Source organism: Ranitomeya variabilis, chromosome 5, assembly GCF_051348905.1.
Source record: "Ranitomeya variabilis isolate aRanVar5 chromosome 5, aRanVar5.hap1, whole genome shotgun sequence".
Lineage (NCBI taxonomy): Eukaryota > Metazoa > Chordata > Amphibia > Anura > Dendrobatidae > Ranitomeya > Ranitomeya variabilis.
Window position 1 is genome coordinate 681,294,314 of NC_135236.1, and position 25,213 is coordinate 681,319,526.

Sequence of the window (25,213 nt, forward strand, 5' to 3'; positions counted from 1 at the left end):
AAAAGTACAACTTGTCCCGCATAAAACTAAGCCCTCACATGGCCATATTGGTGGAAAAATAAAAAAGTTATGGCACTGGAAAGAAGGGGAGTGAAAAACGATAATGCAAAACCGGAAAAAGCTCCATGGTGAAGGGGGTATTATCTGCAGAGGTGAGGCTAGTGCTCCTTGCTGGCCAGTGCACTAGTCAGGGCAGTAATAGGTGACTACTAGGGACAAGGTATCCTGATGGTGACAGGGGGAAGGACCTGAATAGGGCGTTCGGGGAGTGCATGGACAGGCTCAGGTTTGAGTTCAGGTGGTTACCATCCCCATTCCCTATGGGTAGGGCCTTCCTCTCACCTATACCATCCCCGTTGTATACTCACATAATCATAAAACACAAGTACATACTGTAAACGAGGGAAAACACCCCTCCCCAGACACTCCAAAGGTGTCAAGTAGACCAAATAGCTCCAAAAACATAGAACCACCAAAGAACGGAGCAAAACAATTCCAAATACCATAGTTAATAAAAAATACAAAGTTTATTTGAATAATACAAAATAGCAGTACAGCTAAAAAGTCTTATGTATATATCTGCTGTAAGCAGTATATACCAATACAGAGGTATCACAGGGAAAACATATCGGTATACCGATCGGGGGACCGCTGGTGCGCATGCGCCGCCTTGTTCCGGTCAGACTTCTGGTGCTAATTGTATTTAAACACATGGGATATGCATTTGGTTAACCCCTATTGAAAAAGCTATACCGCGAAACGCGCGTCGGGGCCGCCGGGTGAAGTGTGGGTCACTCCTCTGATTGTTACGATGGGTAAGTGCACATCATTATTTGCTATTTAGCGGACTTTGAATCCGCTTACATGGGGATACTGGGGTTTAGGAATCCTTATAGGGTCCATCAGCTTCCCGCTGTGTACTTATATATATGCACCTGCTTCTTACCCCAGGGATGAATTGTGTTACCCACAAATAATCCGGTATACCGATATGTTTTCCCTGTGATACCTCTGTATTGGTATATACTGCTTACAGCAGATATATACATTAGACTTTTTAGCACTCCGTGACAGACCAAGAATGAAGGGGACGGAGTCAGGGGACGCGGCCTCCACAATTACCCACCTCAACGCAATGGAGATAGTTTGGGATGGGTTTAAGGCAAAGCAGTGAACAAGTGCTCATCAACTCCGGGAACTTCTTCTCAAATATTGGAGGCCATTCTAGGTGATGACTTGATGAGGCTCCTGAGAGAATGGCAAGGGTGTGCTAAGCTGCCATCAATGATAAAGAGGTTAATTCACGGAATCTAGGATTTATTCATTTCTGCTTGGATCACACGTGTCTCTTGACTTCTTCTTTGTCTTTTCTGCCTTTAGTAAGAAGAACCATTAGATGAAGATGCCTGGTGCAGTGCGTAAGTATCTGCATATTGTACAGGTATTGGGGCTTGTCGCTCCAGATAAGGCAGATGTCTGAAGTTCTGCAGGTGCTTTGTGATTCTGATTAGCTCCTCCTGGAGGAGAACTAGGAAGGAACAGAGGCAGAAGTCCCCAAGATCGGAAGGGGTTATCCCACCAAAGAGCGGCGATTATCGATCTAATGCTAATGATGAAATGCCCCTGTGATGCCCGTCACCTGGGTGTGTTTGCAGATGCTGAGCCCTGTGGTGTCAGCTCCGTACCTACAGCCATAACATGTAGCTGCGCCCTTCTGAAGAACGATGGGTGCCATCAACGCCCAACAGGTTGGAAGCAATTGAAAAGCCTGATGTTACTTGTCCTTCCAGTCTGAATATACATTCACACCCTAGAACTAGGACATTGTGCCCCTCTCACGTTATCCCTACGAGTGGAGATTAATGATCACATTCTAATGAAGAGCAAATAGCAGGGAAAGTATCACCGGGAAACGCCAAAGATCGTCTGTCCGGATCAGTCCGGATTCTCCGAGACTAATAATGATGATGGATGTATTGTCTCTGCTATCATGAATTTAGCATTTTTGAGTGATATTAAAGTAAAATAACTAAATGTTCAGTATCGGAAATATTTATTTTCCCACTGTGGGAAGGTAGAGGGACGCAGGTGCACTCAGGTGACAATTCAAGAACTTTACTTACTAGGGAATTGTAGAGACACGAGGGGTCAGCGAGCATCCAGGTCCATTAGCCGGAACCGCATGGACCAGGGATTGTCCCACCTAATGCCTGCTCTCCTTTTAATGTGGGCATAGCGCCACTCAGACAGCACAGGGTGAGAGTAACACAGTGTGGCAATGCTTTATTGAACCACAAAACAGGCACATAACACGTAGAACAGTCCCAGTACAATACCAAGATGGTGGACATTACAGAGTCTCACCCTTCTGCTGACCCACCAGGATAATGGCAGCTGTTGGTTCAGATCTTCCAGGGTCGCTACCTCACCTGCGGCACACACCCAGAGAGGAGGTAACGACAAGTGTAGGAAGATGACAGTACATTCAAGATACAAGGGCCAGGTGACCGGAGAGTCACCACCTGGCTTCTCCGAACATCTCCATGGAGCCAGGCGATCATCAGTTCCCAATCCAGGCTTTCTCAAAACGTATCCATGGTCCACCAATGGTCTATGGAGCAGATCTGTATTCTTCCAACCGGAGACGAAAACCCCTAGATTGTTTCCTGTAGAATTATAGATCCATGTCCCTCGTGATGGTGCCATGATGAATTGGCAGCAGTCCTGTCTCCCGTCCATTGGTTGTAAATGTCTTGGCAGAATCTCTGGCTGTCTCTCTCTGTCTCTCAGTCTCTTTATACAGTGACATGTAACCTATTTTTAGATTTACCCAGTGTCCTTCAGCCCAGCCTCACAGATAAGGGGAAGATTGGTGATGACTAGTGTTGAGCGATACCGTCCGATACTTGAAAGTATCGGTATCGGAAAGTATCGGCCGATACCGGCAAAGTATCGGATCCAATCCGATACCGATACCCGATACCAATACAAGTCAATGGGACTCAAGTATCGGACGGTATTCCTGATGGTTCCCAGGGTCTGAAGGAGAGGAAACTCTCCTTCAGGCCCTGGGAACCATATAAATGTGTAAAAGAAAGAATTAAAATAAAAAATATCGCTATACTTTACCTCTCCGACGCAGCCGGGACCTCAGCGCAGGAACCGGCAGCGTTGTTTGTTTAAAATTCCCGCTTTTACATGGTTACGCGAACTCCCGGCTTGTGATTGGTCAGGGCGCCCATGTTGCCGGGCCGCGGACCAATCACAGCAAGCCGTGACGAAAATACGTCACGGCTTGCTGTGATTGGTCCGCGTCCCGGCAACATGGCCGCCATTAACCAATCACAAGCCGTGACGTCACGGGAGGCTGGACTTGCGCGCTTTTGAAAAAGCGCGCGTGTCCAGCCTCCAGTGACGTCCCGGCTTATGATTGGTCACGGCGCCATGTTGCCGGGACGCGGACCAATCACAGCAAGCCGTGACGAAAATACGTCACGGCTTGCTGTGATTGGTCCGCGGCCCGGCAACATGGCCGCCATTAACCAATCACAAGCCGTGACGTCACGGGAGGCAGGACAAGCGCGCATTTTAAAATTGCGCGCGTGTCCAGCCTCCCGGCTTGTGATTGGTTGATCGCGGCGCAACCAATCATAAGCCGGGACGTCACTGGAGGCTGGACACGCGCGCTTTTTCAAAAGCGCGCAAGTCCAGCCTCCCGTGACGTCACGGCTTGTGATTGGTTAATGGCGGCCATGTTGCCGGGACGCGGACCAATCACAGCAAGCCGTGACGTATTTTCGTCACGGCTTGCTGTGATTGGTCCGCGGCCCGGCAACATGGGCGCCCTGACCAATCACAAGCCGGGAGTTCGCGTAACCATGTAAAAGCGGGAATTTTAAACAAACAACGCTGCCGGTTCCTGCGCTGAGGTCCCGGCTGCGTCGGACAGGTGAGTATAGCGATATTTTTTATTTTAATTCTCTCTTTTACACATTTTAACAATGTTAAAATGTGTAAAAGAGAGAATTAAAATAAAATGTTGTTCCGATACCCGATACCCGATACCACAAGAGTATCGGAATCCCGGTATCGGAATTCCGATACAGCAAGTATCGGCCGATACCCGATACTTGCAGCATCGGAATGCTCAACACTAGTGATGACCAAGTCGCCTTGTTTGATTATGTAATCTATTTGCATAGATTTTCCTCCTCTGTTTTAAAAAATCAACAAACTATCTGGGCTAGACAGTGTATAATTAGCATATCAGCAGAACTCATTATTTATCAAGGATAAGTGAACACTATGTTATATCAAATATCAGCTTACAAGTCAACATTCCAGGCTTACACAAACAAAAGTCTGTTTTCTTGACCAACCAGAAATCAACACATAAATCCAAAAGCCAACATACAGATAAAAATTATTTTCTTATTGTTTTGCTAAAACATAGTCGTCTAGGTAATTAAGATATAGTCTGCTTTCTTCACAGGGATGATGGTTACAGAATATGACTTGTGGTCCTATATCAATGAGCTGACAGTGCAGTTTACTAGTGCTTGCAATAGCCTGCTGGCAATCACCTCAGCAGTAGTGTTGAGCGATACCGTCCGATACTTGAAAGTATCGGTATCGGAAAGTATCGGCCGATACCGGCAAAGTATCGGATCTAATCCGATACCGATACCCGATACCAATACAAGTCAATGGGACTCAAGTATCGGACGGTATTCCTGATGGTTCTCAGGGTCTGAAGGAGAGGAAACTCTCCTTCAGGCCCTGGGATCCATATTAATGTGTAAAAGAAAGAATTAAAATAAAAAATATTGCTATACTCACCTCTCCGACGCAGCCTGCACCTTACCGAGGGAACCGGCAGCGTTGTTTGCTTAAAATGCGCGCGTTTACTTCCTTCCGTGACGTCACGGCTTGTGATTGGTCGCGTGCCGCCCATGTGGCCGCGACGCGACCAATCACAGCAAGCCGTGACGTAATTTCAGGTCCTGAATGCAGAAATAGGCATCAGGACCTGAAATTACGTCACGGCTTGCTGTGATTGGTCGCGTCGCGGTCACATGGGCGGCACGCAACCAATCACAAGCCGTGATGTAATTTTAAAAATGCGCGTGTCTCCTGCCTCCCGTGACGTCACAGCTTGTGATTGGTCGCGTCGCCCATGTGACCGCGACGCGACCAATCACAAGCCGGAACGTAATTTTAAAATCCTGAATGCCTAGAATTAGGCATTGAGGACCTGAAAATTACGTCACGGCTTGCTGTGATTGGTCGCGTCGCGGCCACATGGGCGGCACGCGACCAATCACAAGCTGTGACGTCACGGAAGGAAGTAAAAGCGTGCATTTTAAGCAAACAACGCTGCCGGTTCCCTCGGTGAGGTCCAGGCTGCGTCGGAGAGGTGAGTATAGCAATATTTTTTATTTTAATTCTTTATTTTACACATTAATGTTGTTTCGATACCGATACCCGATACCACAAAAGTATCGGATCTCGGTATCGGAATGCTCAACACTACTCAGCAGCACTTTCTTCACTCTGCAGCTGTCACACCTTACTGTTAATCATGGGTCCTGCTTTGGCAGTAATGCTCTGCAGCAGGTCTGGTCTCTTTACACACTGAAAGGGCTACTCTAGATTAAACCAATGATCTACTTCAGATCTTTAGCTCGGTGTGTGTCCCATGTTTTCAGCCATTAGCAGCAGATGACGGATGTGTTGGGTCACACATGTTCTCTGCTGGCCAGAAGGGAATTAATTGGAGACGTTCAGTCGTGCATGCGCCCGGCCGCTCTATTTAAGTCTCTGATTTGCCATGTTTTTCAGTTCTATATAGGAAAGAACGGAGGCAGAATCCGTGATTTTGGTGATCAGTTGATTATCACACTAAACAGGTCTCCCAGATCCAGTGGAAAGGCAATAACCTAAATATCCCTTTAAAATCTATTCACCCATGGGTGTTGGCAGATGCTGAGCCCTGTGGTATCGGCTCCGTACCTACAGCCCTGACACGTAGCTGAGCCCTTCTGAAGAACGATGGGTGCCATCTACACCCCACAGGTTGGAAGCAACTGAAAAGCCTGACGTTACTTGTCCTTCCAGTCTGAAGTTACATTCACACCCTAGAATTAGAACATTGTGCCCCTCTCACGTTATCCCTACGAGCGGATATTAATGATCATCACATTCTAATGAAGAGCAAATAACTGGGAAAGTATCACCGGGAAACGCCAAAGATCGTCTGTCCGGATCAGTCAGGACTCGCCGAGACTAAAAGTAATAATCATAATAATGATGATAATAATGATGGTAATAATGATGGTAATAACAACAATAATAATTATAGTGATAATAGTAACAATAATAGCAATTATATAAATAATGAAAAAAATAACAATAATAATAATAATAATAATAATAAAAATAACAATAATAGTAATGATAGTAATAATAATGAAAATAATAACAATAATCATAATATTAATAATGATGATAATGATAATAATGAAAATAATGATTATAATACTCTTAATAATAATTAAAAGAATAATAAAAAAATGATAATAATTATATGAATTCTGATAATAATACTACTACTAATAATAATAATAATTAAGATGATAACGATAATATTAACAATAATAACTATAATAATGATAATGCTGATAATAATGATGATAATAATAATAATAGTTGTTTTGTTTTTTATTTCATGAATTTTGCACTTTTGAGAGATTGTCATTAAACGATCGTATTATTTCTCTTAGCGCCCAAAGTGCTCGACCATTCCTGGGCCGTCAGTATATGTCGGGGTCACAGTGCTGTAGAATACGGGCGAGTGCTATGAGAGAGAACATCGCAGCGCTCGGCCCAGTGTTACTCTATGGGGCAGATCACAGCGGCGGTTATTTTCTCCGGCGTGTTCTACGTGCGAGTAAAATCTCAGCGAGCCGCAACCGTCACCGAGACTCGGCCAAGACTCATCAATGCAAGTGTATGGGTGCGAGAAGAAATCGCCCAGCACTCGGACCATGCGAGTTCTGTCCCAGGTTTACACATCGGTGTCCTCTGAAAAGCCGATAATTCATGTGCGGTGAACAGAAAAATCACAATGACAGGTTAGAACGGAAATATACACAGAGAAAACATATATATATATATATATATATATATATACAGTGTATATATAGATGTCAGTAACACACACATATATAGATTACATAGATAGATGATAGATAATAGATAGATGATAGATAGATAATAGATAGATGATAGATAGATAATAGATAGATAATAGATGATAGATAGATAATAGATAGATTACACAGGTCTGCGACTAAAAAGCTCTTTGATTATTTTCATCTATTTTCCATGTATTTTGGGTGCTGAAAACGAAAAAAATATTGAAAAAAATCCTGGACGTCAGGATTTGCCACAAAATTCTCTTCAAATTTAGTATATTTTTTTCAATTTTTGGTATTTTTTTTATCTTAGGGTTTTGAAAGTCAAAATTACTATTAATTAATTCACATCAATGCATTGAAGATATACAAGACCCTGACTACAAAAAAACCGTCGGACGAATGCTGGAAGCTGTAGGTCGCCTGATGAGTCTGAACGCGCATCTCCTCCATTCCCACATTGACAACTTTCCTGAAAATGTGGGAGCTGTGAGTGAAGAGCAAGGAGAACGATTCCACCAGACATTAAAGAGATGGAAAGAAGATACCAGGGAAGATGGAGCATGACAGTGATGGCCGACGACTGCTGGAGGCTTCAGAGAGACATTGCAGATGCCCCTCACAAGCGGAAATGGCCCAAGAGAAGCCGCACAGGGAAGAAGAAGCGATGTTACTGTGTGTTACTGAGCTCAGTGCAGGTACAACATTATTGTCATGAAACATTTTTAATAAAAAATTAATGTTACGAGTCTATTTTCATTTATTTTTAGGTATTGTCTTATTAAACATAGTTACTTAAATTGTCAGAAAACGTGATGTCCTATGACAAAACGGAGGTCATTTTCGGATTCAGCGCACTTAAAAACATAAAGATTACGTGGAATAACCAAAACAGCTCTTGAAAATTTTTTTTTGCAGACCTGTGAATAGATAGATAGATAGATAGATGATAGATAATAGATAACAGGTAGATAATAGATAGATAGATTATATATAAAAAATAGATAAATGATAGATAATAGATAGACAGATAATAGAGATAATAGATAGATAGATAGATAGATAATAGATAGATAATAGACAGATAGATAGATAGATAGATAATAGATAGAGAGATAAATAGATACAGTAGATATTGATGAAAAGTCGGCAATTCATCTGCCGTGTACTGTAAAATCACAGCAGGAGCTGACAGGATAGAAAAGATGGATGACAGAGTAAATGCACATAGAATATGTATATATATATAGATGTCAGTGACATGCAATTAATACAGTGTGTGTGCAGCTTACTGTACATGTATTTAATTATTAAAAGATTATTTTTCTGAAAAAAATGGCGTGGGCTCCTGTGTAATTTTCTCAACTAGCAGAGGGAAAGCCGACAGCCGGGGGCCGATGTTTATAGTCTGGGGAGGGGGTAATACCCCTGGAGCTTCGCATGCTATTAATATCAGGTCACACCTGTATACTTAGCCTTTACTGGCTGTTAAAATGGGGGACTCCCAAAAAAATGATGTAGCGTCCTCCTATATTTAATAACCAGCAATGGCTAGGCAGACAGCTGCGTGCTGATTTTATTATTATTATTATTATTTATTTATATAGCACCGTTGATTCCATGGTGCTGTACATGAGAAGGGGTTACATACAAGTTACAGATATCACTTACAGTAAACTAACAATGACAGACTGGTACAGAGGGGCGAGGACCCTGCCCTTGCGGGCTTCCATTCTACAGGATGGTGGGGAAGGAGACAGTAGGTTGGGGGTTGCAGGAGCTCCGGTGTTGGTGAGGCGGTAGCTTTGGTAGTGGTGAGGAGGCAGTGGGGTCAGTGCAGGCTGTAGGCTTTCCTGAAGAGATGGGTTTTCAGGTTCCGTCTGAAGGATCCGAATGTGGTTGATAATCGGACGTGTTGGGGCAAAGAATTCCAGAGGATGGTGGATATTCTGGACAAGTCTTGGAGGCGGTTGGGTGAGGAGCGAATAAGTGTGGAGGAGAGAAGGAGGTCTTGGGAGGACCGGAGATTACGTGAGGGAAGATATCGGGAGATTAGTTCAGAGATATATGGAGGAGACAGGTTATGGATGGCTTTATAGGTCAGTGTTAGTAATTTAAACTGGATACGCTGAGGGAATGGGAGCCAGTTAAGAGATGTTCACAGGGGGGAAATGGAGGAGTAGCGAGGAGAGAGATGAATTAGTGGGGCAGCAGAGATAAGGATGGACTGGAGAGGTGCAAGGGTGTTATCAGGGAGGCCACAGAAAAGGATGTTGCAGTAGTCAAGGCGGGAGATGATGAGGGCATGCACAAGCATTTTAGTAGGTTGAGGGTTGAGGAAAGGACGGATTCTGGAGATATTTTTGAGCTGGAGGCGACAGGAGGTGGAAACAGCTTGGATGTGCGGTTTGGAGGACAGGACAGAGTCAAGGGTTACTCCGAGGCAACAGACTTCCTGTACGGGGGAAAGCGTTATGTCGTTAATAGTGATAGATAGGTCAGGAAGGAAGATCTATGAGATGGAGGAAAGATGATGAGTTCAGATTTGTCCACATTGAGTTTGAGGAAGCGAGAGGAGAAGAAGGAGGATATGGCTGATACACTCCGGGATTCTGGACAGCAGAGCGGTGACGTCTGGGCCAGAAAGGTAGATCTGAGTGTCATCAGCATAAAGGTGGTACTTGAAACCATGAGACTTTATGAGTTGTCCCACGCCAAGTGTATAGATTGAGATTGGGAAGAGTAGCGGTCTTAGAACAGAGCCCATGGATACTGCCCCCCCGGCTAAAAACATCAGCTCTCAGCCATCCCAGAAAGGTGCATCTCTAAGATGGGCCAATTCTGGCACTTAGACTCCCTCTTCATACTTGCCCTGTAGTAGTGGCAAGTGGGGTGATAGTTGGGGGGTTGATGTCACCTTTGTATTGTCAGGTGACATTAAGCCCAGAGGTTATTAATGGAGAAGCGTCTATAAGAGACCTCCAATACAAACCCCTTAGTCACATTGTATGAAAACACACACACCCAGAATAAAATCCTTTAATTGAGAGAATGACACAGACTCCTTTAATAAATCTTTATAAACCGTACTTACTGCATCACCCACTCCAGAGACGCTATTGTCCGCCAAGTAAAGGATGAAAACAGAAAACAACAATATTACTCGCCTTTCTGCAGAGAGGATGATAATAGTGGTGAACTCCTGTCACCTGTCTGACGCCACCGCCAGTGTTTGGAAGGATATTTCATTGGAAAATGATGTGTAAATGATAGAGAATTGCTCGATGTAAAAGTTCATGTGAAAACCGCACTGCAATTGGGTGTTAGGCCTTGTTCACACTATCCTTTTTTTGCTGCGGATTTTTCCGCAGCGGATTTTGAAAAACCGCAGTGCAAAACCGCGGTGGTTTTCACTGCGGTTTTTTGTGCGGTTTCTACTGCGGATTCCACTGCGGGTTTCCAACTGCAGTTTCCTATTGGTGCAGGTGGAAAACCGTTGCGGAATCCGCAGAAAGAAGTGACATGCTACTTCTTTTTTTCCGCAGAAAATCCGCGCTGATTTTCAAGCGGAAAAAAGCAAAGTGGGCACAGCGGTTTTTGTTTTCCATAGGGTAACATTGTACTGTACCCTGCATGGAAAACAGCTGCGGATCCGCAGCAAAAACCGCAGCGTGTGAACATAGCCTAAATCGGAAGCTAGGTGTGAAAAACCGGATTGTACTCGCATAAAAAACACATGACACTTGTGCGACTCTGGGCAGTGAGAATTGGAGCGATTTTCTTCTATGTTTAGTGTGAGTCCAGCCGATCCCGAGTCTCCGGGACCTCAGGGCCACAATCTGACCATTAGGAATCAGCGGTGATTGTGAGCGGCGTCTCCGGCTTTGGAAAGTGACATCAGGAATGTGGAGAGAAACAGCAAAACGACGGCTCCGAAAAATGCCACAAAAATCGTGTAAAAAAAAAAAAAACGCTTGAAAGACTCTTCCCATTCATTTGTATTTCATATGTTCATTTTTTAGTATTTTTTTTCTCCTTTAGGTTTTTAAAAACACCTAGTGGAAAAAAAAAAGTACCATCACTAGGAAGAAAAAAATCTCCGTCCAGCTGTTGGCCAAACAAAAGGCGGCAAAATCCTCCCCCAAAAGTCCCTGAAGAAGTGATCTCTATGAGCGGCTGATAGAAGCTGTGTGCACATAGCCCGAGGATACATCACTAATAGTCGCAGAAAACCGCACTGATCAGTGATGGGTGCGGCTCCGCAGGGCGTGCTGGGAGAGGTGTCCGTAGTGTGCGCACAGTCATCTCCCTAATTGCTCTGCAGCGGTATTTAGGAGACGCGGCCGCTCTGCGGGGCGACTCCTGGAGCCAGCAGCGATACACACCGTCCACACCGCAGACACTGCCTCTAGGTGAGTCCTCACTTAGTCCCTCCGGGTCCGGGTAGAACTTGTCCGGTTGCTGTTTTCTCTCCTGCCCTCTGGATGTTTTCTGACCTGTGCGTAGACTATATTCTATCCTCGTTGTGGACATTTTTTTGTGGTTTTTAGTGTTTTTTTTTCTTTTACAATTTCCCAATTTTCATAAGTCTGAACCAGTTTTGCCACAAAAAAAAAAATGTGTTAATGAAATTAAGATCCAAGCTGGATCTTGTGGTTCATCCTGGGCAGCTGTGATTTCTCCCAAAAAGATTAATTTTGTTTCAAATAAAATTCCCAAAATTTCAAGTTGTGAGTGATAAAACAAGTCCGCCTACGTTTACCGTCTTGGCACCGTGCGGTGTACATTCATGGCCCCGGCCCCTGGGTCTTATGGACAGGGACCCTGAGATTCCTGCTCAGGATCTGCCCCAGGAGCCATCGGTGATCCACTGCTGGAGACCTGCTGCAGCGGTCAGAAACAATGAGAATTCTCTCTTTCTGGTGGTTTACCACTCTAGATGCCGCGGTCGTTCCTGATCACAGCATTTAGGCGGTCTCCAGAGGCTTCCCCTCTCCCCCATCAGTGCTTCCCTGTGCTGCTATACCTGACAGACATAATACACAGTAATACAGAAGCCGTGAAGTGTAATATACAATACAGGATATTATTTTTTTAATTCTGTCAATGGAGTTTCCATGAGTCGCTGTCGGTTCCTCAGAATCGATGAATCCCACAGAACTTCTAATTTTGTCCCATTTTCTCGCAGATCCGGAGCCGCCATGTCTAAAATGACTGATGTACTCAACGCTGCTGACATGCAAAAGGCCACGAGATCTTTTGAAAGTAAGAGAAATTCTTGTCTATGTTTGAAGCAATAAATTCCCAAAATGTAGGAGTTTTTTTTTTTCCTTAAAGTCGTTAACCCTTTCCTGATATCTTCAGGTATACAACCTCAAAGTATTGAGACTGACACAAGTAAAATCCTGATAAAAAGTGTTAATTCCTGATATCTCCATCAATAATACCCTTAAGAGGTTATAGCTGTGAAAATATGGAAATATGGCTCCTTTGTGAGGGTTTTCACTGTATGGGGTATGTGTGCCTGAAATTCCATCGATCAAAATCAAATGGTGCTCCTTCCCCTTCTGAGCCCAAAAAGTAGCCTGCAATCATATAAAATAAAACTTAGGACTCATCATAAACTCCGTATCTGGCGGTAACGGAATCCACGCACCTTATACCAAAAAAAGTGCAACCAACATTATCCACACAATAAAATTATATATGGCAATTAGGACATAATTAAAAATAATTAGAGGGGAGAACAAGAGAAGGGAATGTACCTGACTGTGATGGCGGCAGGATGAAAAGTACAAACATAAAAAATAACCTGAAAACAGTAACCAAATGCAACAAACAGAAAAACTGCATGAATAAACTAATTAAAAATAACTGAATGTTGTAAAAATTAATATGAAATTATAACCTCATAATAGAGATGAGGAAAACCAGTAGATGTAGAGGCGCAGCGCTCAGTGGTTACATATCATAAAGGTACAAACTCCGACAGGTGACGCAGGAATAATCACTCGATCCCAGCACAGCCGTTGCCGCAAGTCTGAGCCCATTGTGTTCGGGATGGTTGTGTCACATTCGGGTAATGCTTTATATAATCCTTGAATATTTTATTTAAAGTGGAGCCAAACTACAACGTCATCTTCAAAAATATTTTGCAGCAATACGATTTGACTTCTCCAACTACACCAAGTTAGTTGGACTAACGGAAAAGAGTAGAGCTGTACAGCTGCACGTTTTTTCACTCCTGCAATACCCTAAACCCGGATATCTGGATGAGAAGGATGCCCGGTGAGTTCATCTACATGTCTCTGCTGGAGGCAATATAACTATTGTGCTGGAAGGTGAGAAGATGGGTACGTTGATGATTAGACGACAAAACATGTTCCCGATATACGGCAGGTCTTGTGGGGGTGTTCCCGATATACGGCAGGTCTTGTGGGGGTGTTCCCGATATACGGCAGGTCTTGTGGGGGTGTTCCCGATATACGGCAGGTCTTGTGGGGGTGTTCCCGATATACGGCAGGTCTTGTGGGGGTGTTCCCGATATACGGCAGGTCTTGTGGGGGTGTTTCCTATATACAACGGGTCTTGTGGGGTGTTTCCTATATACAGCGGGTCTTGTGGGGGTGTTCCCGATATACGGCAGGTCTTTTGGGGGTGTTTCCTATATACAGCGGGTCTTGTGGGGGTGTTCCCGATATACGGCAGGTCTTGTGGGGGTGTTTCCTATATACAACGGGTCTTGTGGGGTGTTTCCTATATACAGCGGGTCTTGTGGGGGTGTTCCCGGTATATGGCAGGTGTTGTGGGGTGTTTCCTATATACAACGGGTCTTGTGGGGTGTTTCCTATATACAGCGGGTCTTGTGGGGGTGTTCCCGGTATATGGCAGGTCTTGTGGGGTGTTTCCTATATACAGCAGGTCTTGTGGGGGTGTTCCCGATATACGGCAGGTCTTGTGGGGGTGTTCCCGATATACGGCAGGTCTTGTGGGGGTGTTCCCGGTATATGGCAGGTGTTGTGGGGTGTTTCCTATATACAACGGGTCTTGTGGGGTGTTTCCTATATACAGCGGGTCTTGTGGGGGTGTTCCCGATATACGGCAGGTCTTGTGGGGTGTTTCCTATATACAGCAGGTCTTGTGGGGTGTTCCCTGTATATGGCAGGTCTTGTGGGGTGTTCCCAGTATACAGCGGGTATTATGGGATGTTCCCTGTATACGGCAGGTCCTGTGGGGTGTTTCCTGTACAAAGCGGGTCCTGTGGGGTGTTTCCGGTACACGGCAGGTCTTGTCCGGTGTCCCTGTTATATGGGACTTTTGGGGTGTTTCCAGTATATGGCAGGTCTTGTAGAGGTTTCCCTGTATACAGTGGTTTTTCCGTGGTGTTCCCTGTATATGGCGCGTCCTTCTTTTACCAGGTTCCCTATTAGAGTGATCAAGCTATATGTAGGATGTGTCTGCCGTGTGGTGCGCTGCAGAAAATTGTTCCTAGTTTTATAATCTAATAAAACAATTATGATATTTCAAATACACTGTATATTCATGTGGAATCTAAAAGATTATTTTATTAATATGACTATGAACTAAGCTCATAACATAAATATAACATCAAAACCAAGCATATAACATGAATATAACACCAGAACCAAGCATATAACATAAATACAGCACCAGAACTAAGTATATAACATGAATATAACACCAGAACCAAGATTACAATAGGAACCAAGGTCATAAAAGTTACAACATCAGAAGTAAGCTGATAAAAGAAACAGTATTAGATGACATATAGTAGCAGAACCAAGCTCATAGAATACAGGACTACAGCCAAGTGGATAACACAAATTCAGGACTAGAACCAAACATATAACATGTTTAAAGCACCAGAACAGAGCCCATAAAATAAATACAGCATCAGAGCCAGGCTCAATACAGACATACAGCACCAGTACCAAGCTCCGTGTATAAATGTAGCACTAGAACCAAGCTCTATGCCTAAGTACAGCAGTAGAACCATCATCAGTATATGAGTACATCACCAGAACCAAGCTTTGTACATAAATACAGCACCAGAACCAAACACAGTACATAAATGCATAAATGCAGCCAGCACCATAACCAATTTAGTAACAAAAATACAGCATATTCACAGTACATACCAAAAATAACTCATAGAGGTGGGTCTCAGTTGTGGGACTCAAGCTCATCTTCAGAACTCAGGTCCCCCATCTCTCCGCTGTTATTATTTTAGTGTTTGCACTTTCTATGACAGTGTTTCTCAACTCCAGCCCTCAAGAGCCACCAACAGGTCCTGTTTTCAGGATTTCCTTAGTATTGCACAGGTGATAATTGCATCACCTGCTCAAGCATTAATTCCATCACCTATGCAATACTAAGGACTTTCTGAAAACATGACCTGTTGGTGGGTCTTGAGGGCCGGAGTTGAGAAACACTGTTCTATGAGATTCTCAAAAGTAACCTAACAATCCAGCTCTTTTCACCTTTTCTCTTTCTGACTGATATGAAGACTTCTCCGGGCCCAAGTCCTTGGTTTTTCCATGCAACCTAAATATAAATGTTCCCCAGATAAACCCGACAGTAAAGAACACTCATCTCCTGATGTTCCTCCATTATCATCTAGTTGTAGTCTGGCATCACAGAGGAAGGGATCAGGTTAGGGCACATCTGGGTGGGGTGAGGACCTGTCAGACATATTCCCCCATGTGTGCACCTCCGCAGTGACCGACACCCCTACGTGTGCATTGTACCCTCCATCATAGTCTCCAGCAGAGGTGAATCCTACAATAACGGTGATAATAGAACATCTGTATGTACATGTACGTCATTCACACCAGCAGGTAATGATTTTCTCCTGTCTCCAGTCATATGATGCAAAGCTTCTCCCCTGGGGCCAGAGAGCTCACCGACCAGGAAACTAAAGACTTTCTTTCTGCCGGGGGCGAAAAAGGCAAAATCAGCGCAGACGGTGAGTGAGCGGAGGGCGGCGTAGTCTAAGTCTGCAAAACTAAGGTTTGATTACAAACTTTCACGTCCCTGTTGAAGCCAACGGGGAAAATCTGCCACAAATCCTGAGTTTTCCATCAGCCGAGTCACGAATCTGCAAATCGGCGTCTGGAGGAGAATGTGAATTTCCGACTCTTTGCTGTCACATTTCGGCATTTTCTGGCTGAGGGCTATATAGACGGCTGTGCTGTACAGCCGCCATTGCTTTAGCACTATGTGGGGATTTGCATTTAGTTCTTTTCCTCCTACTAAAACCATCTTGTCTCTATTTGCAGATTTTATCGCCATGATAGCGAAAGCCTAAGTAAGAGGAGCTCCGCTGTTATCCCAGCCTTTTATCTGCGACCCTGCACACCAATTTCTATACTTCTCCCATTTTATCCTCCACCTCTGATATCTGCCGGATTTTATCCTCCACCTCTGATATCTGCCGGATTTTATCCTCCACCTCTGAATCTGCCGGATTTTATCCTCCACCTCTGAATCTGCCGGATTTTCATGCTTAAACACAATGCAATAAAGAGCAAATACATCTCAATGCAGCAGCTTATTATTATTATTATTATTATTTTGTTTCTCCGTTTTGCACCAATTTGTATTCATACATTTGGGTGTCAAGGTGCGAGTACAGACCGCATTGCAGGGAGCCGCCGCAGGTTTCCTCAGGCTGTTGCGTTTGGATCTAGAGACCTGCGGCCGGTCCACATGGAGGAGTGGTGGAGATGATGTTCTACTCTCTGACACCCCAAATGGTTAAATGCATTTGATAGTAATCTATGTTATCTAGAGGAAAAAACCCCTGAGGCTGTAGGAAAGCCTGGACAGGGTATACTGTGACAGCTGGCCCAGATTGGGGAGGAGGAACTGAGAGTTAAGGCCCCGTCTCACATAGCGAGATCGCTAGCGAGATCGCTGCTGAGTCACTAGTTTTGTGACGCAACAGCGACCTCAGTAGCGATCTCGCTATGTGTGACACGTACCAGCGATCAGGCCCCTGCTGTGAGATCGCTGGTCGTGTCGGAATGGCCTGGACCTTTTTTTGGTCGTTGAGGCCCCGCTGACAGCGCTGAATCGGTGTTTGTGACACCGATCCAGCGATGTCTTCACTGGTAACCAGGGTAAACATCGGGTTACTAAGCGCAGGGCCGCACTTAGTAACCCGATGTTTACCCTGGTTACCAGCGTAAATGTAAAAAATAACAAACAGTACATACTCGCCTTCTGATGTCCATCAGGTCCCTTGCCGTCTGCTTCCTGCTCTGAGTGCCGCAAAGTGAAAGTGAAAGTACAGCACAGCGGTCACGTCACCGCTGCGCTCTGCTCTCACTGTACGGCCGGATCTCAGTCAGAGCAGGAAGCAGACGGCAAGGGACCTGACGGACATCAGATGGTGAGTATGTACTGTTTGTTATTTTTTACATTTACGCTGGTAACCAGGGTAAACATCGGGTTACTAAGCGCGGCCCTGCGCTTAGTAACCCGATGTTTACCCTGGTTACCCGGGTGCTGCAGGGGGACTTCGGCATCGTTGAAGACAGTTTCAACGATGCCGATGTCGTTCCCCTGATCGTTGGTCGCTGGAGAGAGCGGTCTGTGTGACAGCTCCCCAGCGACCACACAACGACTTACCAACGATCACGGCCAGGTCGTATCGCTGGTCGTGATCGTTGGTAAATCGCTATGTGAGACGGGGCCTTTAGTGCCGAGTTCAGGAAGTGCCCAGCTCAGTTAGATAAAGTGTGGTGAAGAGATAGCAGTGGTCATCAGGGGTGGATTAAGGGTAGCCAGGGCCCCGGGCTGTTCAGACACTGTGGGCCCCCCCACCGGTCATGTGACGGGGGTCATGTGACAGGGGTCATGTGATACCCGAACCAGATTATTCCAGAAAAATGGCCGGGCCCTACTATACTGTAACCTATTAAATATTTGTTAAAATCTGCAATACAATGTAGGTATATTTTGACCAATAATATCACATACAAGGAACAAATACCACAACACCATGTCAAGACCACATACTACCACCACATAGTGACTGAATACTACAATACTGATCAGTAATAATAAAAAAAAACCACAATACTATCACCACAAGTGCCAGTATTCACAGGAGATCTGTACTTAGTATGCAGTGTCTGTGTAGAGGTAATACAGAGATCACCGGTGACATTGTACACAGGACCTCTGTATATAGTATAGTGTATAGTGTCAGTGTATAGGTAACACTGACTCACCAGTGACGTCTCTAGGTGAAGTCCTTCATCTTTCATCCAGCACAGACCGCCATCATTTCTTCCAGCCAGGACTCGTTTCTGCAGGAAATAACACAGTTATCTCGAGCTCCACTTGCAGAACACATTACTTAATTTTTCACAACTTCTACATTACACCACATGCAGAAAGAAAGGCGATATAGTATCACTCTGCACAGTTAACAGGACCGCCCCCCCATTTAAAACAGTATACTCAAAAAATAAATACATCACTGCAATAATAATATCCCTTAATTAGCCCCTATGGTAATAATATCCCCCACCCTGGCCCCCGTGTGTCTCATTCCTGGCTCCAGCCATATGTTCTCCCATCCTGCCCTCATGAGTATCCATTCTACCCCATATGATCTCCCCATCCTGCCCCATCTGTCTCCATCCTGCCCCATGATCCAATCCTGCCCCATGTCTTTCATTCTGCCCCGTGTCTCCAATCATGCCCCGTGTCTACATTCTGCCCCTGCCTCCAGTCCTGCCCCCAGTGTGTCCAGCAATCTGCCCCAGTGTGTCCAGCATATTACCCCCAGTGTGTCCAGCATATTACCCCCAGTGTGTCCAGCAACCTGCCCCAGTATGTCCAGCATATTGCCCCAGTGTCCAGCAATCTGCCCCAGTGTGTCCAGCATATTACCACCAGTGTGTCCAGCAATCTGCCCCAGTATGTCCAATTGTCCAGCATTGCCCACAGTGTGGCCAGCATTGCCCCAGTGTCTCCAGCATTGCCCCAGTGTATCCAGCATTGCCCCCAGTGTGTTCAACAATCTGCCCCAGTATGTCCAGCATATTGCCCCAGAGTATCCAGCATTGCCCCAGTGTGTCCAGCAATCTGCCCCAGTGTCTCCAGCATATTACCCCCAGTGTGTCCAGCAATCTGCCCCAGTGTCTCCAACATTGCTCCAGTGTCTCCAGCATTGCCCCAGTGTCTCCAGCAATCAACTGCCCCAGTGTGTCCTCCAGCATTGCCCCAGTGTGTCCAGCAATCTGCCCCAGTGTCTCCAGCATTGCCCCAGTGTGTCCAGCAGTCTGCCCCAGTGTCTCCAGCATTGCCCCAGTGTCTCCAGCAATCTGCCCCAGTGTGTCCTCCAGCATTGCCCCAGTGTGTCCTCCAGCATTGCCCCAGTGTGTCCTCCAGCATTGCCCCAGTGTCTCCAGCAATCTGCCCTAGTGTGTCCTCCAGCATTGCCCGTGTGTGCAGCAATCTGCCCCAGTGTGTCCAGCATTGCCCCAGTGTGTCCAGCAATCTGCCCCAGTGTGTCCTCCAGCATTGCCCCAGTGTGTCCAGCAATCTGCCCCAGTGTCTCCAGCATTGCCCCCAGTGTGTCCAGCATTGCCCCAGTGTCTCCAGCATTGCCCCCAGTGTGTTCAGCAATCTGCCCCAGTGTCTCCAGCATTGCCCCCAGTGTGTCCAGCAATCTGCCCCAGTGTCTCCAGCATTGCCCCCAGTGTGTCCAGCATTGCCCCAGTGTCTCCAGCATTGCCCCCAGTGTGTCCAGCAATCTGCCCCAGTGTGTCCAGCAATCTGCCCCAGTGTCTCCAGCATTGCCCCCAGTGTCTCCAGCATTGCCCCAGTGTGTCTGTCCACCGTTAGCTTATCAAATAACAAAACCAAACAAAAAAAAAACAGAGTCTCCTCACCTGACCGGCGCTCCAGGCGGCGAGCTCCCTCCAGCAGTGCACACTCGCCGGCGACTGACAATGACATCAGACGCCGGCGACGTGTGCGCTGCGGCCGACTTCAGCTGCCAGCCTCCAATTGGCTGGCGGCTGTTGTTAACTATTGACGTGCGGGCGCGCGCCCGCACGTCAATAGGAAACCACCGCAGCGCTGGAAGGGGCCCGGTGAGCAGATGAGAAGGGGCCCGATGTGGGCCCCTTCTCTCTGCCCACCGGGTCCGGGGGCACATAAATGCCGGTGGGCATTCACGCTCGGGCGGATTATCAGAGGGTCAATCTGTGCGGTAGCCCAGGGCCCCCCCACACCACTGGGCCCTGGGCTACCGCCTATATTGACCCTCTGATAATCCGCCCCTGGTCATAGACAGTAGGCTGCTAGGGCCAACATGAGCCTGTTACTTGCAGCTGTGGGTTGCCATAGAACCCTTCCATGCAAATCTGTCTGTCGGCCTGGGGACCTCGAAATGAACGTCGGGGCCTTTGGGAGCACTAAGCCTGTGGAGCTGCAGGGAAAGATGGACTCGGAGGTGGGAGGTTATGGAATCCAGGCGCACTGCTTGTGGTGGAGAAGAATTATTAGTGCTAGAGAAGTTAGCAAGAGGGCTGCTCTACCCATACCGAGAACCAGGGCTGAAGTTGTGTCCGGTACCTGTGGGTAAGACTGTAACCCTTTGGGCCCGATCCCATATGCCTGATTGTAATGACCGTAAGCTGCCAAGTAAACGTTTGACTGTTTTAACGTATTCAGTGTCCCCTGGATTGTGTGCTGTGGAGGTGCTGGAAGATGAAAGCCTGGAGCCAGTGGAAACCTATGGGCCACAAGTAGGTGTGATGCGCCCCATAATCAGCAGCACATCGGGACCGGGACAGGATTTTCCTGTCTGATAGCAGCTCGCCCATGACTACCTCGCCCATGAACATCGCAGCCTTAAAGGGTTGTCCGATCCTATTCGATAAGTCTGACTGCAGACATATGAATCCCCCCAGTGGACCCACTGTGCTCTGTGGGGATCCGCTGATTTCTGATCCAGGACTGGAGGGTATGTGTGCGTTATAGGTTCGCTCACATCTGCATATAAAATTGACAAGTGCAATGTGAGAAAAAAATCCCATTTTACTCACAACAATGTTATTCAATGAGACAGTGATCATCTACGAGTTTTTCCTCACCTAGAACTGGTATGAGGAAATGGAATGCTGCGAATGGCCGCGTAAAACGTCCGAGACTCACCAATGCAAGTCAGTAGGTGCGAGAAAAGAAATCGCCCGGCACACGGACCATACACATGCCGTCCTAGTTTTACGCACACATCTCGTCAGCTGGGCAGAGTAAATTCACAGGGTGAACCGTCAGACTAGGTAAATATAGATATGTCAGTGAGATATATAATTAGTGCAGTGTGTGTCGTTTGCTGTACATGTATTTAGCTAATAAATATAAAAGTAAATGAAAAATATGGCATGGGGTCCCCTTATATATAATAACTAGTGATGAGCGAGTATACTCCTTACTCGAGATTTCCCGAGCACGCTTGGGTGTCCTCCGAGTATTTTTTAGTGCTCGGAGTTTTCGTTTTTAGACCCGCAGCTGAATGATCTACATCTGTTAGCCAGCATAAGTACATGTGGGGATTCCCTAGCAACCAGGCAACCCCCACATGCACTTATGCTGGCTAACAGATGTAAATTATTCAGCTGCTGCAATAAAAATGAAAACTCCGAGCACTAAAAAATACTCGGAGGACACCCAAGCGTGCTCGGGAAATCTCGAGTAATGAGTATATTCGCTCATCACTAATAATAACCAGATGAGGGAAAGCAGACAGCGGAGAGTCCTGGTTGCTGCAGTGATGTCGCTCTTCCACCAGGGGGAGTGATATTACGTCTGATGGTATTAAAGGAGTTCACCCTGCCAGGTATCACAAGTCACACACGACCCTTCACACTCCAGTCCACCAGGGGGAGCTACACTCCTATCTATTAGGGCACCCCTCACATACGGGTAAAACTGGTGGGTTGGATAGGAAGTCAGTGAGAAGCTGCCTGGGTTTGACCCAGAGAGGACCTGTCAGGCAGACAGGGGGAGAAAGAGGAACATCTGAGCTGCAGACAGAGTGTCCCTGTCAGGGGTGGGATCCTGACAGAGGCCTAGCAAGAGATAGAACGTTACGGAGCTGCGCCTTCACTTCATTGCGGCAGCATCCTAAGAAAGGACACGAAGAGAAGTGTATTGTGGAGAAGTGAGAAACGAAGTCACAGCACAAGGAGATAATACCGGGAGGAGTCGTGCCCTAAGATCGGCAACATCCTTCTGAGGCGCGTAGCCGGTGGCCGGAACACCGAGGAAGTAATAGACTCTACGCATTACTTCAGAGACCGGCAGGACAGTCAATTCCAAGTTGGCTGCCCGACCTTAATACCTAAGAAGACACGGAGGCAAATTGTGGGAGAGGGGCGTCTCTAGGGTCCCTATAAAATAGCTCCAGGCCTACCCCGTCATACGGGTATGTTCTATCCATACCATCTGGGGGACAGAGAGGAAGACATCTAGAACATCTACGAAAGTTGTGAGGACTATCCCGTGGTGCTCAGCAGGGAGGTTCTACAACACCCAGGTGCTAGAAGGTAGGCACTGATTTCCACCTGCAAAGGGAACTCTGGATGTGCCTTCGGACCGGCCGGACTCTGCCTGCCCTGTGAACAGTACCCTGGACTGTGGATGCTGAAGTCTTCAGTAAAAGGTAAAGAGACTGCAACCCTGTCCTCGTTATTCACTGCGCTTTACACCATCACCATCTACACTTCCGGGAAGCCCTGGGGACATACTTCACCTGTGGGAAGGTATACCGTCTAGCTGCCATTCCATCACCCCAGCGGACCCCCAGCAGCGTCGGTCACCCTGACCGAATACCACAGGTGGCGTCACGAACATTAGACAAACTTCACCCATTTAATTGGGCGCCCTTCAAAGGGCCACGGACCAGGTCAGGCCACCGTGACATCCCCAGAACTGAGAAGGACCCGGTACCGAGTACCCCATTGCCCTTGCACGTGGGGGCGCTCCATTATTATTCTGGGAAGGGGCCAGTATCCATGCATCTGCCCAGCCCATTAATATCACCTCACAGCTATCTGCTTAGCTTTTACTGGTTATTAAAAAAAGTGGCGTGGAGCACCCCCTACTTTTAATGACCAGCAAAGGCTAAACAGGCAACTGCGGGCTGATATTGACAGGATGGGAAGGGACCGTGGATATTGGCCCCTTCACAGACAACTAACACCAGCCCTCAGCTCACACAAAGCCTAGGGGTTACGGTAGTAATCGAGAGACACCCCATTGCATCAGTAACATTACCACTCACCATGGCTGGCAGAACACACTAAGAGCAGCGTGAGCACCCGTCTGCAGTGACGAGCGGTGGCATCATTAAGGTTAACGTAGTTCACAGCCGATACTGATGTCAGCGCTCGTCACAGCCTCTGAGTGTAGTAGAGTCAGAAATCGTTGTGTGACGTCCATATTATGGATTATGGCCGACCCTTTATATATAAATATAAAATTACAGATATGAAATTGTACTATTTTGATACTAATGTATGCAAATTGTATTCATTTCATTGAAAACTTTAAATACTCTGAATGTGCACTTGTATACTGCTTGAAAAAGGCTCAAACACAGAGCCGAAACGTCGCTCACAAATGGGATTTTTTTGCACTAAAATGATGGTGTGCTGCTTCTTTGATTTTTTCTAATATAAGGACTGGTGTGTACCTGTGAAGCCCTGCACCCAGATACTGCCATTGTTCAGGTGCTGCTCTCTGCTCTGTTTATTCTATCTATTATCTATTACACTGGTCAATGCAATTTTTCTGGTAAATAGGTTTTAAAACCTATTTTAGGGTATGTGCACACGTCAGGATTTCTTGCAGAAATTTCCTGAAGAAAACCGGAAATTTTCTGCAAGAAATCCGCATTTTTTTTTTTGCGTTTTTTTTCCCGTTTTTTTCGCGTTTTTTTAGCATTTTGCAAGCATAATTAGCTTGCAGAATGCTAAAGTTTTCCATGCGATCTGTAGCATCGCTTGGAAAACTGATTGACAGGTTGGTCACACTTGTCAAACATAGTGTTTGACAAGTGTGACCAACTTTTTACTATAGATGCTGCTTATGCAGCATCTATAGTAAAAGAAAGAATGTTTAAAAATAATAAAAAAAAATAAAAAAAATGGTTATACTCACCCTCTGCACACAGCCAATCTCCTCAGCGGCGTCCGTTCCTATAGATGGTGTGTGTGTGCAGGACCTTCCATGACGTCGCGGTCACGTGAGCGGTCACATGACCGGTCTCGCGAGCAATCACAAGACCGCGACGTCATCGCAGGTCCTTCACACACACCATCTATAGGAACGGAAGAGAGAGCATGCACCGCTGAGAGGCGGGAAGACTGCGGGGGCCATCGAAGATGAGTATAGGACTATTTTTTATTTTAATTCTTTTTTTTACCAATTATATGGTGCCCAGTCCGTGGAGGAGAGTCTCCTCTCCTCCACCCTGGGTACCAACCGCACATAATCTGCTTACTTCCCGCATGGTGTGCACAGCCCCGTGCAGGAAGTAAGCAGATCAATGGACTCCTAGGTGTGCGGAATCCCCGCAATTCCGCATTTTTAATGAACATGTTGCTTTTTTTTCCACGATGCGATTTTTTCGCGGAAAAAAATGCAACATTTGCACAAAAAATGCGGAATACCCTGTAAATAATAGGAGGCATATGTTAGCGTTTTTTCGCGTTTTTATCACGTTTTTATAGCGAAAAATACTGAACGTGTGCACATGGCCTTAAGTCAATTTTGGCTGCTGATTACGAATATGATCTCCGTTTTTGGCTATCACATCAGGATTTCGAGATATTTTCAATTTTTGATGAAAATTACTCCTAATGTTTTATGATAAAACACATGATTTTCGATACTACATTTTGTATATTTTTAATCTAGGAATAACAAAGATTACAAAGTCTATGTACAGCAAATCAAATATACTTACA

At 46.0% G+C, this 25,213-nt stretch overlaps 1 protein-coding gene across 2 annotated transcripts; it reads left to right on the forward strand.

The window, feature by feature from the left end:
* The first annotated feature begins 11,461 nt into the window (after nt 1-11,461).
* LOC143777098 (parvalbumin, muscle-like) lies at nt 11,462-16,636 on the forward strand. 2 transcript variants are annotated; one of them, XR_013215968.1, is made up of 5 exons: nt 11,462-11,608; nt 12,385-12,461; nt 13,355-13,484; nt 16,055-16,182; nt 16,496-16,636. XR_013215968.1 is itself a non-coding variant. In XM_077267115.1 (5 exons), the coding sequence occupies exons 2-5, from the start codon at nt 12,398-12,400 to the stop codon at nt 16,522-16,524; spliced, it is 327 nt and encodes a 108-aa protein (XP_077123230.1). In that variant the 5' UTR covers nt 11,467-11,608; nt 12,385-12,397; the 3' UTR covers nt 16,525-16,636. The 2 variants fall into 2 exon arrangements, 1 of the variants encoding a protein (XP_077123230.1); XM_077267115.1 differs by having other exon boundaries at nt 11,467-11,608; nt 16,079-16,182.
* Nucleotides 16,637-25,213: the final 8,577 nt, after the last annotated feature.

What these genes read in the sequence shown, in the direction of transcription:
- LOC143777098 (XM_077267115.1), top strand. Translation starts at nt 12,398, where the DNA reads ATGTCTAAAATGACTGATGTACTCAACGCTGCTGACATGCAAAAGGCC. An exon ending in GGCCACGAGATCTTTTGAAA is followed by an intron (nt 12,462 to 13,354) that starts GTAAGAGAAATT and finishes AATATTTTGCAG; the next exon opens with CAATACGATTTGACTTCTCC. An exon ending in AGGCAAAATCAGCGCAGACG is followed by an intron (nt 16,183 to 16,495) that starts GTGAGTGAGCGG and finishes CTCTATTTGCAG; the next exon opens with ATTTTATCGCCATGATAGCG.